The sequence below is a fragment of the Helianthus annuus genome, chromosome 13, assembly GCF_002127325.2.
Source record: "Helianthus annuus cultivar XRQ/B chromosome 13, HanXRQr2.0-SUNRISE, whole genome shotgun sequence".
Lineage (NCBI taxonomy): Eukaryota > Viridiplantae > Streptophyta > Magnoliopsida > Asterales > Asteraceae > Helianthus > Helianthus annuus.
Genome location: NC_035445.2, coordinates 156,028,704 through 156,047,711, shown reverse-complemented (window position 1 = coordinate 156,047,711; position 19,008 = coordinate 156,028,704). Strand labels below are relative to the sequence as shown.

The 19,008-nt window shown below is 37.8% G+C and overlaps 1 protein-coding gene across 2 annotated transcripts; it reads left to right on the top strand.

Annotated features, from left to right (window-relative positions):
* Nucleotides 1–2,353: 2,353 nt before the first annotated feature.
* On the top strand, nucleotides 2,354–7,950 carry LOC110899868 (putative disease resistance RPP13-like protein 1). 2 transcript variants are annotated; one of them, XM_022146767.2, is made up of 3 exons: nucleotides 2,354–6,193; nucleotides 7,241–7,351; nucleotides 7,740–7,950. In XM_022146767.2, the coding sequence occupies exon 1, from the start codon at nucleotides 2,364–2,366 to the stop codon at nucleotides 5,694–5,696; it is 3,333 nt and encodes a 1,110-aa protein (XP_022002459.1). In that variant the 5' UTR covers nucleotides 2,354–2,363; the 3' UTR covers nucleotides 5,697–6,193; nucleotides 7,241–7,351; nucleotides 7,740–7,950. The 2 variants fall into 2 exon arrangements, with proteins under 2 accessions (XP_022002459.1, XP_035837565.1); XM_035981672.1 differs by lacking the exons at nucleotides 7,241–7,351; nucleotides 7,740–7,950 and adding an exon at nucleotides 6,290–6,316.
* The last annotated feature ends 11,058 nt before the right edge of the window (nucleotides 7,951–19,008 follow it).

The following is a 19,008-nucleotide window of genomic DNA, read 5'->3' as shown; positions in this document are numbered from 1 at the left end:
ACCAAGTCAAAACTTCATAAAATAAAATCCTCAATAAGAATGAGTTGATAAAATATTCAATCTAACTAATAGGTGGCCTTTTTTAATTATAAAAAAGGAAAACATATGGGTGAATGTACTTCTTTAAGCACACTCGGTCAGTCTTTTGTCTGGTTTACAAGATCAAAACGCGGCCAAAGCTCGGCGTTTTGGTCCGGTCAACAGACCCGTCAGACACCCGTCAGTCTTTGTCTGGTTGACCGGACCAAAACGCCGTGCTTTATCCACAGCTCGACACTGAAAGGTGTGCATATAGAACAAAAAACACTTTTTAGTGTGCATATAGGCACATTGGTGTGCCAATAGATACACCCTTCTTATTTCGTTATTTAACCAATCTACTGGATAAGCTATTAAATTAGTAAACAATAATTGTTAATCTTTTTTACCAAATCAAACATAGCTTGAATCAAACCAAGATCAATTTATTACAGTATTTAGGGGCTAGGCCAGCACTGGTGATTGACTGAAACCTACTATAAGGAGTAGGGGCGCTTCACTAGTATGGTTTTCCATCACTCACAACACACAATCAAGTTACGTCATGTCATCGAGCTTCATTCCATCACTAGTGATCGATTTTACTAGGGGTGCCTATCACTAGCTCAAAATTAACTAATCTTCATCATCGCAATGTTCATCATCGGGTAGACCTGGAAAATGGGTTGGGTCGGGTCATGGGTCAAAACGGGTCAATTACAAAAAAATGTTGTTTTGGTTCGGGTCGGAACGGGTTCGGGTCAGAACAGGTTAGGGTTGAAACGGGTCCGGGTCAGAACGGGTTTCGGGTCAAGTTGGTTAAAAATTGCTTTCTTTAAAAAAAAGAGAGATTGTACCGTAAAAAACACCGAAACAAAACAAAAACCTGAAAGGATTGAAACCGATCCGAAACGAAACCGAAAAAACCATCAAAACGAAACAAAAAATCAAAACCGAACCGAAACGAAACTGAATAAACGACCAAACAGAAACAAAAAAAAAACCGAAACCAAACCGAAACGAAACACAAAAAAAAACTGAAAAGATCAAAACTGATCCGAAATGGAACAAAAATACTGACAAAATTGAAAGCAATCCGAAACGAAACCAAAAAAATGGATCAAAACGAAATAAAAAATCAAAACCCACCAAAATGAGACAAAAAAAAACGAACTGAAACGAAACAAAAAACTGAAAAGATCAAAACCGATCCGAAACGAAACAAAAAAAAGCCGATTAAAACGAAACTAAAAATCAAAACTCAACCGAATAAACCGACCAAACGGAAACAAAAAACTGAAACGAAACAAAAAAAACTGAAAATATTGAAACCAATTCGAAACGAAACCAAAAAAACCGACCAAACCAAAACAAAAAACGAAACCAAACCGAAACCCATCCCGACCCGAAACTCTTCCCGTGCGAAAACTCATTTTGGTCTAAAACCCGTTGCGATCCGAAACCCGTCCCGTGCGGAAACTTGTGTCGGCCTAAAACCCATTGCAATCCAAAACCCGTCCGGTGCGGAAACCCGTGTCGGCCCGAGCCCAATCCGAATCGACCTGTTCTGATCCAAAACCCGCCCCGTGCCAAAACCCGTGTCGGTCCGAAACTCAATTCGAATTGAAACCGTTCCGATCCAAAACCTGTTTCGTGTCGTAACTCGTCTTGTGTGGATACTTGTGCCGGCCCGAAACCCATTCTGATACGAAACCTGTCTCGTTTCTTTAAGGTGCTAACCCACATCGACCCATTTATTTAAAGTTGTCGACCCGTTTTGACCCGAAAATAACAAGATGGAATTTCAATTAACCCGTTGTGACCCGTTTAGTTAAAATATCTTACCCAAACTAAACCATATAATTTTAAAAGCAACCCAAACTAACCCACTTAAAAGTCTTTGGGTCAAGATTGCCACCTCTAAATTCATCGTAGTCTTCATCAATCTTCACGCATTGTGGCTACAACAACGCGTTTTCAAGTTCACGCGTGATGAAGTTGGGTGGCGGCGGTGTTCCACGGGATTTCACGCGTGATCACCGTCCCACCACGTAGCGCCCATACCGGCCTAACCAACTCTTACCTTTCACAAATCAAATAACAATCTGAACCAAACCAAATGAACAATAAACTTGGTGTCGTTTTCATTTCAATAGAAAAATGTAAAGGAATTTTATTTAAACATTCAGGCCGGCTGGGTAGGCCCATCCATGGTGGTAATCTGACTGTATACTCTGAACAACTATATACTATATACTATAAAGATTAATAAATGATTTAAACCACTATAACATCTCCATTTTCATCTATACCAATTTCAACAATCTCACCGCTCCAATCAATCAATGGCTGAACTCGTGATTTCTGCTCTCCTCCCTCTGCTCCTTGAGAAGCTGGCCTCTGCAGCTTTGAAAAGAATTGCTCGCGACAAGGGAGTTAAAGCTGAGATCAACAAATGGGAAAAGTCGTTAAAGCGGATCGAAGGTGTGCTTGCTAATGCTTCTCGGCATGAGGACCCCGATGATCCTGTGAAACAATGGCTCAATGATCTCCAGCATCTGGCTTATGACATAGATGACTTGCTCGATGGTTGGGAGACCGAAGCCAGGCAGCGTGAGTTCACAGATGACTCAGAAGCCATCACTGTCAAGGTAAGAAAGCTAATCACTCCAACTTGTTGCACAAATTTCTCTCGGACTACTACGATGCTTGCCGAGTTAGATGATATTTCCACCAAATTACAAGATCTAGTTATGGAGAGAGATAATCTTGGTTTGATAGTAGAAAACGTAACTAGGCCAAGAAATGTGAACAGAAGATTACAAGGCTCTATGGTCCATGCACCTAGTATTATTGGACGGGAAAAGAAGAAAAAGGCGTTGGTCAAAGAGTTATTGGCGGCCGATAGTGAACCGTGTAATCAAAACTTTAGCATTGTCCCCATAGTTGGTTTAGGCGGGGTTGGTAAAACAACTCTTGCTAGACTTCTGTATAATGAAAAAAAAGTCAACGATCACTTCCAACTCAAGGCATGGGTTTGTGTTTCGGATGAGTTTAACAGCTTTGGTATAAGCAAAGTTATCTTTCAATCTGTGGCAGGGATACATAAGAAATTTGCAGATCTAAATCTGCTTCAAATAGAGCTTAGCAATCACCTAAGGGAGAAAAAATTCTTATTGGTATTAGATGACGTATGGAGTGAAAATTATGAGGACTGGGAAACACTCGTAAGGCCATTTCATGTATGTGCTCCTGGAAGTAGAATCATCATGACAACACGGAAAGAGCAATTGCTTAGAAAGTTGGGTTACAATAATCTCGACCAGTTAGAGTGTCTGCAACATGAAGATGCTCTGTCTTTAGTTGCTCACCATGCATTAGGTGTAAATAACTTTCATTCACATTTGTCACTCGAACCATATGGTAGAGGTATTGTGGAAAAATGTGGTGGCTTACCCTTGGCTTTAATAGCACTTGGGAGACTACTAAGGACAAAAAAGAATGAAGAAGAGTATTGGAAAGAAGTGTTAGATAGTGAGATATGGACGTTAGAAGATGGAGGTGGCGTCCTCGCCCTTAGACTAAGCTACAATGATCTTTCGCCACATTTGAAGCACCTGTTTGCATATTGCTCCTTGTTCCCCAAGGGTTTCAGGTTTGACAAGGATGAATTGGTTGTATTATGGATGGCAGAGGGGTTTCTAAACAAGTCAACTTCAAACAAACAAATAGAACTCTTGGGTCATGATTACTTTGATGAGTTATTGTTAAGGTCATTTTTTCAACATGCACCCGATAACAAATCGTTGTTTGTGATGCATGATTTGATCAATGACTTGGCAACATCCATTGCCGGTGAGTTTTTTGTAAGGTTTGACAACGAGACGGAGAAGCGTATTCAAGAGAAAGCATTGGAAAAGTATCGCCATATGTCATTCGTTCGTGAGGAATATGTAACTTACAAGAAGTTTGATACATTCAAAAGATTTAAAAGTTCGAGAACATTCTTAGCGCTGGAAAAAAGTTGCCAACGTTCATTCTTACCTAATAACATTCTGGTTGACTTACTTCCTAAGTTACCATTGTTGAGGGTTCTAAGCTTAAGCGATTTTCATATAAGTGAGGTACCAGAGTCAATTGGTACGTTGAGACACTTGAGGTATCTAAATCTATCTCGAACTCAAATCGAACATTTACCGGAAAGTGTCTGCAATCTCTATAATTTAGAGACATTAATTTTTTTTGGCTGTAGTAGATTAACTGAGTTTCCAAAGAGCTTTTATAAGCTTAAAAACCTTCGCCATCTTGACATCAGGGACACTCAGCGATTGCATCACATGCCCTTAGGGATTGGTGAGATGAAAAGCCTACAAACTCTCACCAAGATCATTATCGAAGGTGAAAGCGGCTTTGAAATAACCGAAGTTAAAGAGTTAAAAAATCTCTGTGGGAAAATTTCCATTGTGGGTTTGGACAAAGTGCAAAACGCAATTCATGCACGCCAGGCGAACTTTTCAAAGAAAATGATTACTGAGTTAGAGGTTGAATGGAGTCAAAGGCGGGACGGTTCTCGAAACGAAATGCTCGAAAAGGAGGTCATGGATGAGCTAAAGCCATGTGACAAATATTTAAAAAAACTCAAAATTGGGTCATATGGGGGATTAGAGTTTCCAGTTTGGGTAGGAGATCCCTCGTTTCATCAATTGAAACTTGTTTCAATACGTGGCTGTAAAAAATGTACCTCTCTACCACCACTTGGGCAACTACCGTCACTTAAGGAGTTGTTTATTGACGGCTTGGAGGGGGTGACGGTTGTCGGTAAGGAGTTACTTGGGACTGGTCTTCCTTTCCCTTCACTTGAAATTCTATGTTTTAAAGATATGCCAGGGTGGGGGAAATGGTCAACTGACAGTGGGGTTGTGTTTCCACGCCTTCGACATCTTCGTATAAGAAATTGTCCTAATTTGGTTGAAGTCTCACTTGAAGCACTACCTTCATTGAATCATCTAGAAATAATTGAATGTGATAGTAGTGTGTTGAGAAAGGTGGTGAAAGTAGCTTCATCAGTCAACATCTTGATGCTAAAACTTATTACAGGGCTTGATGATGTGGTGTGGAGAGGTATTACAGGATATCTTGGGAAAGTTGAAGAATTAATTATACAAGAGTGTAATGAAATAAGATACTTGTGGGAATCAGAAGCACTTGCGGGTAAGGATTTTGTGAATTTAAGGAAATTGAAAGTTGATCGTTGTGAAAAATTGTTGAGTTTAGGAGAGAAAGAGGAGGGCAATTGTTGGGGCAACTTCCTAACATCTCTTACAAAGTTGGATGTATGTAATTGTGAGAATATGGTGAGTTGCCGTTGTCCGGTTAACATTGATACCTTGATTGTATATAAATGTCTCTCTATGACAGCTATCTCCTTACCAAAAGCAGACCAGAAGCTCAAGTCACTTTACATTAGTGGTTGTATAAAACTACCGGAAAGGGAGTGGAGGGGAGACAAGATCATGAACAACACAAGAAGCATGCGAATGCTTGACTATATAGATATATATGATTGGCCAGATCTGAGATCAGTAACTGAACTGAAGGTCTTGGTTCACCTCACCACATTGAAATTAATAAACTGTGGAAGTCTGGAGTCATTTCCGACAATGAGTTGTCCAATTTAACCTTGTTGAAGTATCTTCATATAACAGATTGTCCAAGTATGGATGCTTCTTTTCCTAATGGGGTTTGGCCTCCCAACTTGCACTCCTTAACAATAGGGAAGCTGAAGAAGCCCATCTCACAGTGGGGCACACAGAATCTTCCAAATTCAGTTGTTGAACTGTACTTACATGGTGACGATGGAGTGGTTAGTTCTTCACAATTTGCTAATTCTTTTCCTTCATCTATTACTCATCTTGAAATAATTGCATTTGAGAACTTGGAATCATTTTCAATGGGACTCCAACGCCTCAACTCCCTCCAACATCTCACCTGTCTCGAATGCCCAAACCTGATGGATCTACCAAAAGCGTTGTTGCATTCACTCTTGAGTTTAAAAGTGTTGGATTGCCCAAAACTGGAAGAAAGATGCAGTAAAAGAGGCAGTTACTGGCCCCACATATCCCGTATCCCCTATATCAGAACACAACACGCTTGGAATCATGAAGTTGATATGAAGGTGCCTCTCTCTCCCTTAAATGATTTTAAATCAAATAATTTGTTTATTTTGCTTCCTTTCAAAAAAACTATTTAATATATGGTTGTTGACATGCAGTGGCGGAACTAGAACATCAACTCAGGGGTATCCCAAATTTTTTTTTATCGTGCAATCATATAATATTAAAAAAAAAACATGCCGCCCAATTGCCCAAATCAATAATCATTCAATTTTGGGCTATTATTTACTTATTTGGGCTTAGCAAATGTGTTATTATTTACTTATTTGGGCTTACCAACATCTTATTATTTTGTAAAAAAAAAAATTTGAGGGGTGTCCTCGTACTTGTTCAGGGGTGTCCTATGTATAAAAATCGAAAAAAATAAAAAATTTAACACTACTAGTAAAAACTTGAGCCGTAGCCCGGGCTACGCCCCACATAACTAAAGGTCCGCCCCTGTTGACATGCTTACTTATTATTTGAAAGTAGCCTAAGAGGAACACACCATGAGTTGTACAGATATGAAAATTCCAATTGATATTTTGTGTTGTCTAATGAACAATACTTCAAGTTTCAAACCCATTACAGCACATCTAAATCAAACGGGTCAAGTAGAATGTACATGAATATAATGGGTCGATTTTGGCATTTTTAAATCGTGATTTATACACTATTAAAATTGTTGGGAAATAACTATTGTACATCTTTATAGGTTTAAATTTAAAAGATTGACTTCCATGATGTATCAGCTCATTGTAATGAGGAGTTGAATATAACAAAACTAAATGCACATATTATGAAATCATTTTAATAAGCAAGCATGAAATGAATTATGCAAAGCCTAACTTGTTACCCTTTCAAAAAGGGGACTGAACAATCGTCTACTCGCTCTTACAAACAAGTTTCTTATATGCAGATCAAGAACTGAATTTTACTGCTCTGTTTGCTTGTACATAAGCTTTCAATGTATTTATTCATCTAATAGTCAAATTATAATATAACTTTCTTCAAGTTGAATTGTGAGATTTGTTTGAATTTTCTTCTTATATTTACTTAATTATTACTAGACATAAATGATCTCAAAAGAGAGATTGGGATTCTTAGCATGAGATGAATTATGCAAAGCCTCAAACTCGGAAGTGGCACTATAAAGGAACATGTATCATCTGCCTTGTAATGTAAGAACTCCATCCATACTCACATGTTCAAGTCTTGTACTGACATTAATATGAGTTATTATACAGTCCATTTCGGATAGCACCATATTTGTTTCTTGAGATCATATGAACACATTTATTTTCTACGGTTCAAGAATTTTTTTGAATGTATGATTTTTATTCGAGTGATATTTCCCACTGCGTGACTCAGAATTGCAGTGTGCTAAGTATGGCTTTTGGTCATCTCACACTAAAACACTTTCATTCGGCCCATCCAATATTATTTGGTTCTTGACAACCTGTTTCATTACTATCACAATATGAAAAATATTATCATGTTCTTTTAGCTTTTTTTTGTATACGAAAAGTTGATCATGATTATATCCATGGCTGATTTGTGGCGGTGCAGGTTCAGTTGTGATGGGAAGCATTTTTCTAGAGGTTTGGCAAAATTCATAGCAGAAGCAAGTAGAACAGAACATATAACCACAACAATGTACAGAAAATGTTAGTTACTTCAAACAGAAAACAGTCCATTTTTATCTTAATGTGATAATATTAGGAGTAAGTAGAACACAAGTAGGCCTGGCAATAAAAACCCATTTTGGTTTTTTAGGTTATTTTGTGTCATTTAAAACTAGTTCTATACCCGTCCGGTGGACGGGTTTTTTAATGTCATAAGAATATAAATGTTTTTTTCTTTGCATTCTAAACAAAAACAGTATCTGTTTAAAAAAGAGCTAAGATATAAGTTAGTCTAAAGCCAACTTCAAATAAAACCACACTTGTGACTTATTCGAGTAACAGCTAACATAACTAAGCTAAAATACATATAAATAAGAATACAAATAAGAGCTTCATTGATTCCTCACTTTGTAGTTATGTATAATGACAAATGCTTTCTCTCTCTCTCTCTCTCTCTATATATATATATATATATATATATATATAGGGTAGGGTTCCAGCGTGAACAACCTCCCAAGAGTGAACTGCGTGAACAGATCTGGACCCTTAATTTCCTTTTTAGTTGTTAAGGGTAGGATTGTAATTATATAAAAAATTAGATTTAAATCATTATTTTAATAATTGAATTAAGTTACATCTTTCCTAATTTAAATTCATTATCCACATTATGTTTTATTTATTAATAAGATAATTATCAAAACAAACAACAAATCACCAGATTTCAATTTTAATTTTTATTTCAGATTTCATCACCAGAATTCAAATTTTGATTTTTAAGATCCACGTAACCTTCATATTTCAACGGTATACACATGTGTACTTGGATATGAATAGAACAGTACACATGTGTACTCAACATCGTACATATGTGTACAGTAATTCACAGGTACATCAACATTCAATACAAAAAAAAATTCCGAGATATCACAAAAACAGACGATATACACATGTGTACATCGCATTAAAAAGAGGGCAAAATCAGAATACACATGTGTACATCGCATTAACAGAGCAAAATCAGAATACACATGTGTACATCACATTAAAAAATAGAGCAACATCAAAAAATTGAACAAAAAAACTCAGCCCTCCTAAGAACTTGGTGAAGACGATCCGAAAGATTAATGGGAGCAGAACCCTTGATGCAGCCCTCTTCGGAACACAATAAACTAATCGCCGACTGTGGCAATGCATCTTGAAGCCCGTAAGGATATCCTCTGTAACTGAACCATAAATCCATCCAACCTATTTTGCAAAAACAAATTAGTTATATTAATTTAATGAGAATGACTCAAAAGTAAGTTTCTAAAATTTCATGCATTCTTAACATTTGCACCTCAAAATCATTCATATAATATTGTTGCATTACAAAGAAGAAATCGAAAGAAAAACTGGGAATATTGTAAAACTCGGGTGCCAGTTGCATGCTCACCCACCTCTTGTAGAAGTTGAGATATATATCCTTCAAGTTGATCCACTCCATGAAGTATAATAATGTATGAAGGTAGCTTCATTTTTGAAACTTTGCATTGCTGGGGAATTTTTATCTTTATAACACAGATGGAATTCTTCCCACCGATGCACATAAAATAGATTCATAGTTAAATTACAATATAAAATTAAAAAAAGTAATAAAAATAATGATAAACTCTCATCAGAAAGATCATGGACCATTCAAGATTTTAAGAACATACACCTGTTATTACATGTTAAACTAAATTTTTACATGTTAAACATAATGTTTTAATAACCAGAAACCCAAATTTATAATCAAACCAACCAAAAATTAATTCTTGTGGTGATCCTTGATGGAAGGAAACCAAATTAAGGCATTGGTAAAAGAATTCTTACAACGATAGCACAATAACTGATTCACTTATCAATTAGATCTTCTCCATCTTAAATTCAAATTACTAAATAATCAGAAAACAAATTTATCAAAATCAATTTCCTTGATCGTGAATGCCTAATTATGCATAAAAAATGTTCGAGTTACAATATCATGTTTATTGTTGTATGTAAGTAACTCAAATTCAGTTGAAAATGACACATTCACACACGTCTGTAATTATACCAGCCAAAAGAGAACACGTAAAAAGTATACAAATTACAACAAACTGAAGAATAATATGAACGAACTGTACCTGATTGATTATTGTGTGTGAGTAAAGATCGATTGAGTACCAAATCGGAAGGAGAATAATCGTCGAAGGAGCGGTGATCTTTGATGTCGATAGGATGGAAGGGCGACGGCGAGAGGTGGTGGTGGCAGTGGGAGGCGGACGGCGAGGAAGGAGAAAGAGGAGGCATGTGAACGATGGTGGTGAGGTGATGAAGGTGGCCGGCGTTTCTTCGGTTGCCGGAGAAGAGAACGAGGGAGAGAGTAGGGGTGTCGCCGCTGGGAGTTTTTGGGGTAGGGTTTTGACAAAATGAAGAGGATAATTGATTACTTGATTTGTGAGAGATTTATGCAATCAATTTAAGATTGAAATTACACATATACCCTTTTTGTATTTAATTAAATGGAAAAAATTAACCAAATAATTATCATCATGCCACTCACTTTAATCTCAAGATCATAAAAATCAAGGGCCCAGATCAGTTCACGCAGTTCACTCTTAGGATTTTGTTCACGTTTGAACCTAATCCTATATATATATATATATATATATATATATATATATATATATATATATAGGGTAGGGTTCCAGCGTGAACAACCTCCCAAGAGTGAACTGCGTGAACAAATATGGATCGTTGATTTCCTTTTTAGTTGTTAAGGGTAGGATTATAATTATATAAAAAATTATATTTAAATCATTATTTTAATAATTGAATTAAGTTACATCTTTCCTAATTTAAATTCATTATCAACATTATGTTTATTTATTAATAAGATAATTATCAAAACAAACAACAAATCACCAGATTTCAATTTTAATTTTTATTTCAGATTTCATCATCAGAATTCAAATCTTGAATTTTAAGATCCACGTAACCTTCATATTTCAACGGTATACACATGTGTACTTGGATATAAAAAGAACAATACACATGTGTACTCAGCATCGTACATATTTGTACAATAATTCACAGGTGTACATCAACATTCAATACAAAAAAAATTCTGAGTTATCACATAAACAGACGATATACACATGTGTACATCGCATTTAAACAAATAATTATTTTAATAATTGAATTAAGTTATATCTTTCCTAATCCTTGATTTGATTTATGAGAGATTTATGCAATCAATTTAAGATTGAAATTACACATATACCCTTTTTGTATTTAATTAAATGAAAAAAATAACCAAATAATTACCATCATGCCACTCACTTTAATCTCAAGATCATAAAAATCAAGGGCCCAGATCAGTTCACGCAGTTCACTATTGGGATTTTGTTCACGTTTGAACCTAATCCTATATATATATATATATATATATATATATATATGCTACTTTAGTTATTCTACTCGGAAGCTTAAATTATAAAAGTTTATGCAAAAGTCTTTACATGAATACTTATCATGGGTTGATGGCTAACTCTTCACTTTCTCAAGCCTGCTATGAACTTCTTGCTTCGATCTCTAACTTGAAACCTATATGAAACTTTATAAGGTGGAAATGTTGAACCTATAACATCAACCCCTTGCCGATCGCTTTTCATCTCAAATAACAAAAAAAGTCTTATATTTAGTACACTATCCTTGGTTCATTACATTGATTCAAATACCTAGAAATTCTGAGCGATGTCATCGTAGCCTAGTTGACTACGGCTAAGAATCACACATCACCATGTGATTCTTCAAAAACCAAGTAATGTTTATTTTATATTTTTATTAAAAGAGAGTGTGATAGTACCTAGTAAGACCCTACTTATCAAGTTTTGCATGGAGTTCCACCTGTTGATACACGATTTGTGGACGCGACTCGGGTTAACGTGATTCGGTTAAAGACACGACTTTCCTCCGTCTTGTGAAAGAACAAGAAAAGCGGGGTCAAGACATAAAAGACTTTGACTTGGTCCTTGGGCTAAACAAATCGGCAAATCAAATGCTTTAGGCTGAAAACAAGTGCACAAATCACATCCGGGCCTCAGCAGTCTAGGCCAAAGCCCAAAGACGACGAAACATGATGGATGTCGACGAAACAGACATGTTTCGTCGACCTTGATTCCATTTCATCGATGATCTTCTTCTTTGGCCGTGGTTCTGATTTGCCGAGTCCATTTCGTGGTGCTGTTGCTATATATAGTCAGTCTCTAGACAAGACAGAGAAGAGAGCACACAAAACACACACACGAGAGAATTTGAGAGAGTTTACAGAAAACATTTGTAAACCTTGTGCTGTAACTGACTTTCATAGTATTAATACAGAGGTGTTAATCGTTGAATCTCGTGTTTTACATTATCATTGTTGTGTTCGATCTCAGTTTGCTATCTCGGTTGGATTCCGCACAACCGGGTTAGTTTGTACACAAGGATTAGGCGACTAGATCCTCCCCTAGCCGGACCTACAAGTGGTATCAGAGCCTTGGCTCTTCTCCTTGTTAAAACCGAGTGTTTTCGGGTTGTTTTTCGGGTTTTGAAAAGTTATATTTTCTGAAAAACATTGTTAATCGGGTTTAATCTTGTTGTTTTGCTTTGTGTTTTGTTAAAAACTTTGTTAAGTTAATGTTTACATGTTAAATATTGGTTTTTATTAAACATATCTAGCAAAATCGCACTTTCGGAAAATTTATCGTGACCGGAAAACTCATAGTTTTACCGGAAAACTTGTTGTGTTCTTGCCATATTCAAACTGTTTTTCAAGATTTACACTTTTTGATCTTTGAAAATTATTTGTGAAAGTTGTTTGTGTGTTGGAAGTGTAACTTGATTAAAATATTATAAGCCATGCTTGGTTGGTGAAATCAGCATGTCTTAAGCCGAAAGTAGGGTCTGTGTGTGTCAGTAAAAGATAAGGTTGAAAAAGTTTACCAACTCCTGTCACCTTTTTCGACGTAACAGACATTCGACGAAACAAGTTTGATTCGCCAAAAACGAGAACGACGAAACACAAAGATCCTTTTCGCAAAACACCTCCTCGACGAAACAAAGATTTTTGTTTCGTCGATATTCACTTTCGTCGACCAGGAAGCCCAAAACAAAAGTCTATTTCGTCAAGCATTAAGTGGGCTTGTTTCGTCATATTGAAAGCCCAAATTGAAAATCTATTTCGCCGACCTGTTGGGCCCATACATCAAATTTTTTTCGCCGAACACTTGGGCCCAAATTTTCATAATTTATTTCGCCGACAGTGACTGGGCTTCACTTGTTTGTTTCGTCGGCCCATATCAAATTCTGTTTCGTCAAATTTGTTTGTAAGGGCCGATATTTGTTTCGTCGATTACGTAATTTCAGTTTCGTCAACATTCTATTTCGTCGAGACACTTGTAATTTTAAACAGAAGGTTTGTCAAATTGATTTAACAGTTTGATCTGAGTGATTTTTTTAGGTACTCATTCTTACATATCAAATATGAATCCGAGTTGGTGGGGTACTCCGTCTCCGGATGAAGGAAAGTATAGAAATACAAGCTTATCTCCTTCGTGGGCCGAATCTCCCGTACCGGTATCTTCGCAAGCTAGTGCAATTTCTACCGGTCAATGGGCTTTCGTTTCAACCAAACCCCAAGTATTCAAAGCATTCTCTTAAGCGAGAGTGAAACCGGAAGTTTGAATCGGCCTCCTAAGTTGATGCATTTAAACGAATATCCGGGATGGGTTGATAGATTCTACACATACGTGCTTGGGCAAAATACAGAATTGTGGTTACGTTTCACCACAGCTTTCGATCAAGCAATAGAGGTTGCCGCTTCAACTGCTGCTACGTTTGCCGATCTTCCCGAAGATCAGAAAAAGACGTACGATTTGGAAAAGAAGGCATATGCCATTCTCACTCAGGATTAAGCAAAAATATTTACCATCAATTTGTCAGCTTCAAGACGACAAAGAAATTATGGGATGCGTTGAAGACCAGAGGGGTAGGAAATGAAGCAACACGCCAATTGCGACACGACCTACTCAAGAAAGAGTTTGATGGCTTCACGTGTATGGATAAGGAATCTTTGGGAGATATGACAAGTCGGTTCTATCATTTGCTTACTGAGTTGGGTAACTTTGGGGTAGTGACAACTCCAGTAGAGGTGGTGAAAAAGTTTGCAGATGCATTACCACCTCAATGGAATAGCTTCTTGGAGATTCTGAAATACAACGGGGTGTTGGCTACAACAAACATCAATGACTTTGTGCAGCTCTTGGAGAACAAAGACCAGGAGGAAACCTTAAAGGCAAAGAAAGTTCCAGTGCCACAGAATCCTGAGATGTATTATGGAACCTCCAACACCTCTTCTGCAAGACCAGTCTCTCATGCTCCTCTTCAAACGGCATTTATCACAAGCACAGATCTATATGGCAATCAGATACATGTTCCTGTCAAGCCAGCTCCGACAACAGACTTGTATGGAAATCCTCTACAGCCAGCTCCACAAAAACAAGTCTATCGACCATCTGCTGTAGCAACTGATCTATATGGGAATCCACTTCCTGTTCAACAACAAGCTTGTTATGGAAGTACATCATCTGCCGGTCAACCATCTAAGCCAAATACAGTACGGCTTGACACATCAAGCTTTTCAAAGGTCAGTGTGGAAGTAGCAAAGGAACATATGGAACTGCTAAACACTTTGGTGAGCGCGTATTGTGGATTAGTGGAAGGTCAGATTGGGAACATTAATCTGACACAAGAAGACTATCAGCAGATTGATAAGGAAGAGATGGATTTGATGGACATCAAATGGGCTTTTGCAAGTGTTGTGAGGCGGGCAAAGGATTTCATGGAAAGAACTGGCAGAACCAGCTTGGAAAGCAAGAAAGACACCAAGTATGGGTTCGATAAGCAGGCTGTAAACTGCTTTAACTGTGGTGAACGGGGTCATTTTAAAAGGGAATGTACAAGGCCAGCTCAGCATGGGAACTAGAACCCCTTCAGAAATCAAGGCAACCAACAGAATCAGAACAGGAACAATGAGCGTACGTTGATACCTGTCAACAATCCAAGTCAAGCAGGACCATCAAATGCCAACCAGGCACTGTGGTTCAAGTAGATGAAGGCTGTGATTGGTCAATTCAGTTGAGTAATGATGCTCCTGATGGAACAACTTGTTTTGCTGAGGTTGTTAAGGCTTTAAATCACGCCAGTGGTGGAGAATCTTCCGCCAATGGTGGTGAATCTTCTGAATATGAAGACAGTTCTGGTTACAGTAGAAGTTCAGATGAAGAATCCTCGAGTTCAGCGATGATCATGTGGATGACACATCAAGTGCGTCAGTTGATGCAGATATTGATGAGCTTTTGGAAGAAGCTGCAGCAGGAACTCATAGGAGATCTATTTTGGTGGATCAAGCTGCTTATTCTTCGTCTTCTCTCCATTCAGCCTTTATGGCTAATGTCGACAGTTCATCAAGTCAGGTATGTGTCGATGAACCCACTGCTGTTAATTGTGATAATTGTGGTAGATTAAGTGTTAAATGTGCTGATCTGGAGGCAAACATGTCTGAGTTGCAAGGCAAACATGATGCTTTACAAGCCAGTTTGTTTGACTTGCAAGACAAACATGTTTCGTTGAATGATAAGTGGTGTGAGTTGCAAAGCAAACACGAGGCTTTGCAAGATAAGTATGATGTGACATTCATCCACAATCAAAAGTTGACCGTGGATCTTTCTAAGTGCACTAAAGCCAACATGTTTTATGAAAACCATGAAAAGGAGTTTAAATCGGTAATTGAGAAATTAAAGAAAGATAAAACCGAGCTGACAAAAATGGTTTCCAGAAAACAAACTGACATAAATTTGTATATAACTCGCCTTGAGATAATGCAAAAAGAAATGGCTTGTGTTAAAACCGAAAGTGAGGCGATCCAGCTTAAGTTAAACAGTTATTTGAGCTCTAGCTATGTGTTGGATCACATCATTGACGTACAGAAAGAGAAACGGGATGTCACATGCATAGGTTACAAGAAATGTCCACCACCTGTGAGACACAATTACGATACCATGCCTGATGAGGAAGACAGAACTTACTTTGAACCATCTGTTCCTCTAGACATTAAGGAATTTGCAACAGGACTTGGATACAAGAAAGAAGTATCATCAGATTCAGATGTATCAGCAGATACATGTGTGTCTTCTGCTGAACCGAATCAGGATCCTCCAGTTATTATTGAGGATGCTGATTCTTCTGATGATGAATCCGATGATACTAACCCAGCAAAGTCTGATGCGGAAATCAAAGAAGAGGACATACCTCTTGAGAATCATATTCTATGTGATCCTCCTGCAAAACCCGTTAAGACTGTTGCAATCAAGTCCTCGTCTACAAAAGAGTCGGAGAGTGTGAATTTGCTGTACACTCTTGTTGGTGATGATAAAATTTATTCCGACAAAGATTTTCCTATTAAGAATGTTAATCAATCTTTAATCAGCAAAAACTTTGAAAACTCGACAAGTAAGTTTTTGGGAAAGACAGGATCACATGTTACAGTAACACAGTGTCCTCCTATTCCAAAGGCCGAAGTTCGAAAAAAATATGGCAATCAGAAATTACCAACAGAGAAAAAGCAGCAAAATCATACCAAACCAAAAGGTAAATCACCGACTCAGGGTCAGAAGAAACAGATCCAAAAGAAGAACAAGAAGGTGGACTTTGTGAAATCAAAGGGAACGGACAAAATTGAAACTTTTGAGAGCAAATCTAACTTGGATTTTGTTAAACAAGCAAAAGTGTTGAAAAGAAATGAACCAAACAGTTCAAAACCTAGTACCTCGGGATCACAAAGTTCATCATCGGCAAGACGATCACATGATACTTCGGGGTTTGTTGAACGAAGATCATGTTTTGAATGTGGTGAATTGGACATATAATGCGAAACTGTCCGTATCTTCATAAGTTGAAAGCAAAGGTTGATAATCCCCGTGACCAAATTGACCGCAAGCGATCTGTTTCATCAAAACCAGATCCCTGTCTTGTAAAAGAAAGGGAAAAGAAACAGAAACGCCAACAGGTCAAGAAAATTGAAAAGGCGATTAAAACCGATGTGGTTAACAAAACATCTGTTTCTGTCAAACCAGACAACTCAAAAACTTCAGACAACCATGAAGTTAAGATTTTAAAGAATAACACTGGTATAACAAAACAGACCTGGAAACCAAAAATGGTTATTGAATCAGGGGGACCATCACATTTTCCAAATCATAAAAAAGTAGAAGTTATTGTTGTTGATGAAAATGGAAGACCCAAGACCACAATGGCTTGGGTCCCCATCTCCAACTAATCAAATGAGTTCATGTGCAGGGTGTTCCAGGAGGAACTATCAGTAGTCATTGGATTGTTGATAGTGGGGCATCCATGCAAATGACAGGCGACATGAAGCTTCTCTACGACGTCAAATCTATTGGAGGAGGTTATGTTTCTTTTGCTGGAGATAAGGGCGGATATATTACTGGTGAAGGAATGATATCCAACGGGGTTGTAAGCTTTGATAAAATCAACTTTGTGCAACAACTTGATCACAATCTTCTCAGCGTTTCTCAAATCTGTGATAAGCAATTTTCAGTACACTTTGATGCAAATGGATGTTATGTGCTGAAACCCGGCTTCAAAATTCCAAAAGAATGGATTCTCTTATCAGCTCCAAGGATAAATGATTTGTATGTCCTTGATATGAGCCAAGCTATCACAACGTCTGCACAAGCAACCTGTTTCGTTTCCAAAGCCACGGAAAAAGACTCAATCTCTTGGCACAGACGAATGGGTCACATTCACAAACGCAAAATGAATCATTTGGTATTAAATGAATTGGTGAATGGTGTTCCTCTTAAAAATTTCCATCTTCAAGATGTCTGTATTTCTTGCCAGAAAGGAAAACAAACGAAGAAGCGACACCCGACTAAGAAAATCAACATGGTAGCCGTTCCGCTAGAACGTTTGCACATGGATTTGTTCGGTCCTGTCAAGCATAAAAGCATCCGGAATGATCAATATTGCCTCGTGATAACTGATGATTATTCAAGATTTTCTTGGGTGGCGTTCATGGCACACAAGAGTGAAACCTTTGGTATTATCAAAAACTTGATCGTTCAAATTGAGAATTTGTATAAGTTGAAGGTTAGGCGGATACGCAGCGACAATGGTACAGAATTTAAAAATCATGCCATGGCGGAGTTTTGCACTTCAAAAGGTATTCTTCACGAATTTAGTGCAGCTTATACTCCTCAACAGAATGGCGTCGCTGAACGTAAAAACCGCACTTTGATCGAGACTGCTAGGACAATGTTGGTAGAGTCGCAGTTGCCCATTCCATTATGGAGTAAAGCTGTGGCCTCTGCATGTTACACGTTGAACCGAGTCCTTACAGTCAAAAGGCACAACAAGACCTGGTATGAGCTTCTTCACAAACGGAAACCAGATTTATCATATCTTGAACCGTTTGGAGCTCTGTGCACAATAATTGATCCTAATGGAAAGTTTGGGGCAAAAGCAATTGAAGGATACTTTCTTGGGTATGCCACCCCGAACTTAAGAGTCTGGAATCTACAGACTAAAAGGGTCGAGGAATGGTCTGAGGTCAGAGTACAAAGGCACACTTTGCCAGTCAAATGTCCTGGTCAGCCTTGGATGTTTGAGTACGATGACTTTTTCAATTCGATCAATGTTGAAGCAGTTGAAGAAAATGCTGCGGCAAGGATGTTTTTCGAGAGTGACAACGCAACAGCTTCACCGGTGGTTCGTCTAATTCTTGTCAATCAAGAACTATCTTCAGTGAATAACAATGCTCTCGACAATGAGGATTTTCACGATGCTACCGAATTGAACGAATCTTCAGAGAATGATGAATTTCTAGATGCAGATCAAGAAGCTCCAACAACAGTAGTTCATGGTACTTCAGAGGGTACTCCTCCAGTGGATGCCCCTAGAACAGATGAAGCTACTACATCATCCTCTTCGTCAATTCCGGGCGTGGATTTAGTTGTTGATCTTAATCTCAACAATCTGGGTACACATATTCCAGTTCGAGATAATCCTGAAACAAGGATTCATAATACCCATCCTCAACAAAACATCATCGGAAACGTACAGAGTGGCATTCAAACAAGGAACATGTTGCG

What these genes read in the sequence shown, in the direction of transcription:
- LOC110899868 (XM_022146767.2), top strand. Translation starts at nt 2,364, where the DNA reads ATGGCTGAACTCGTGATTTCTGCTCTCCTCCCTCTGCTCCTTGAGAAG.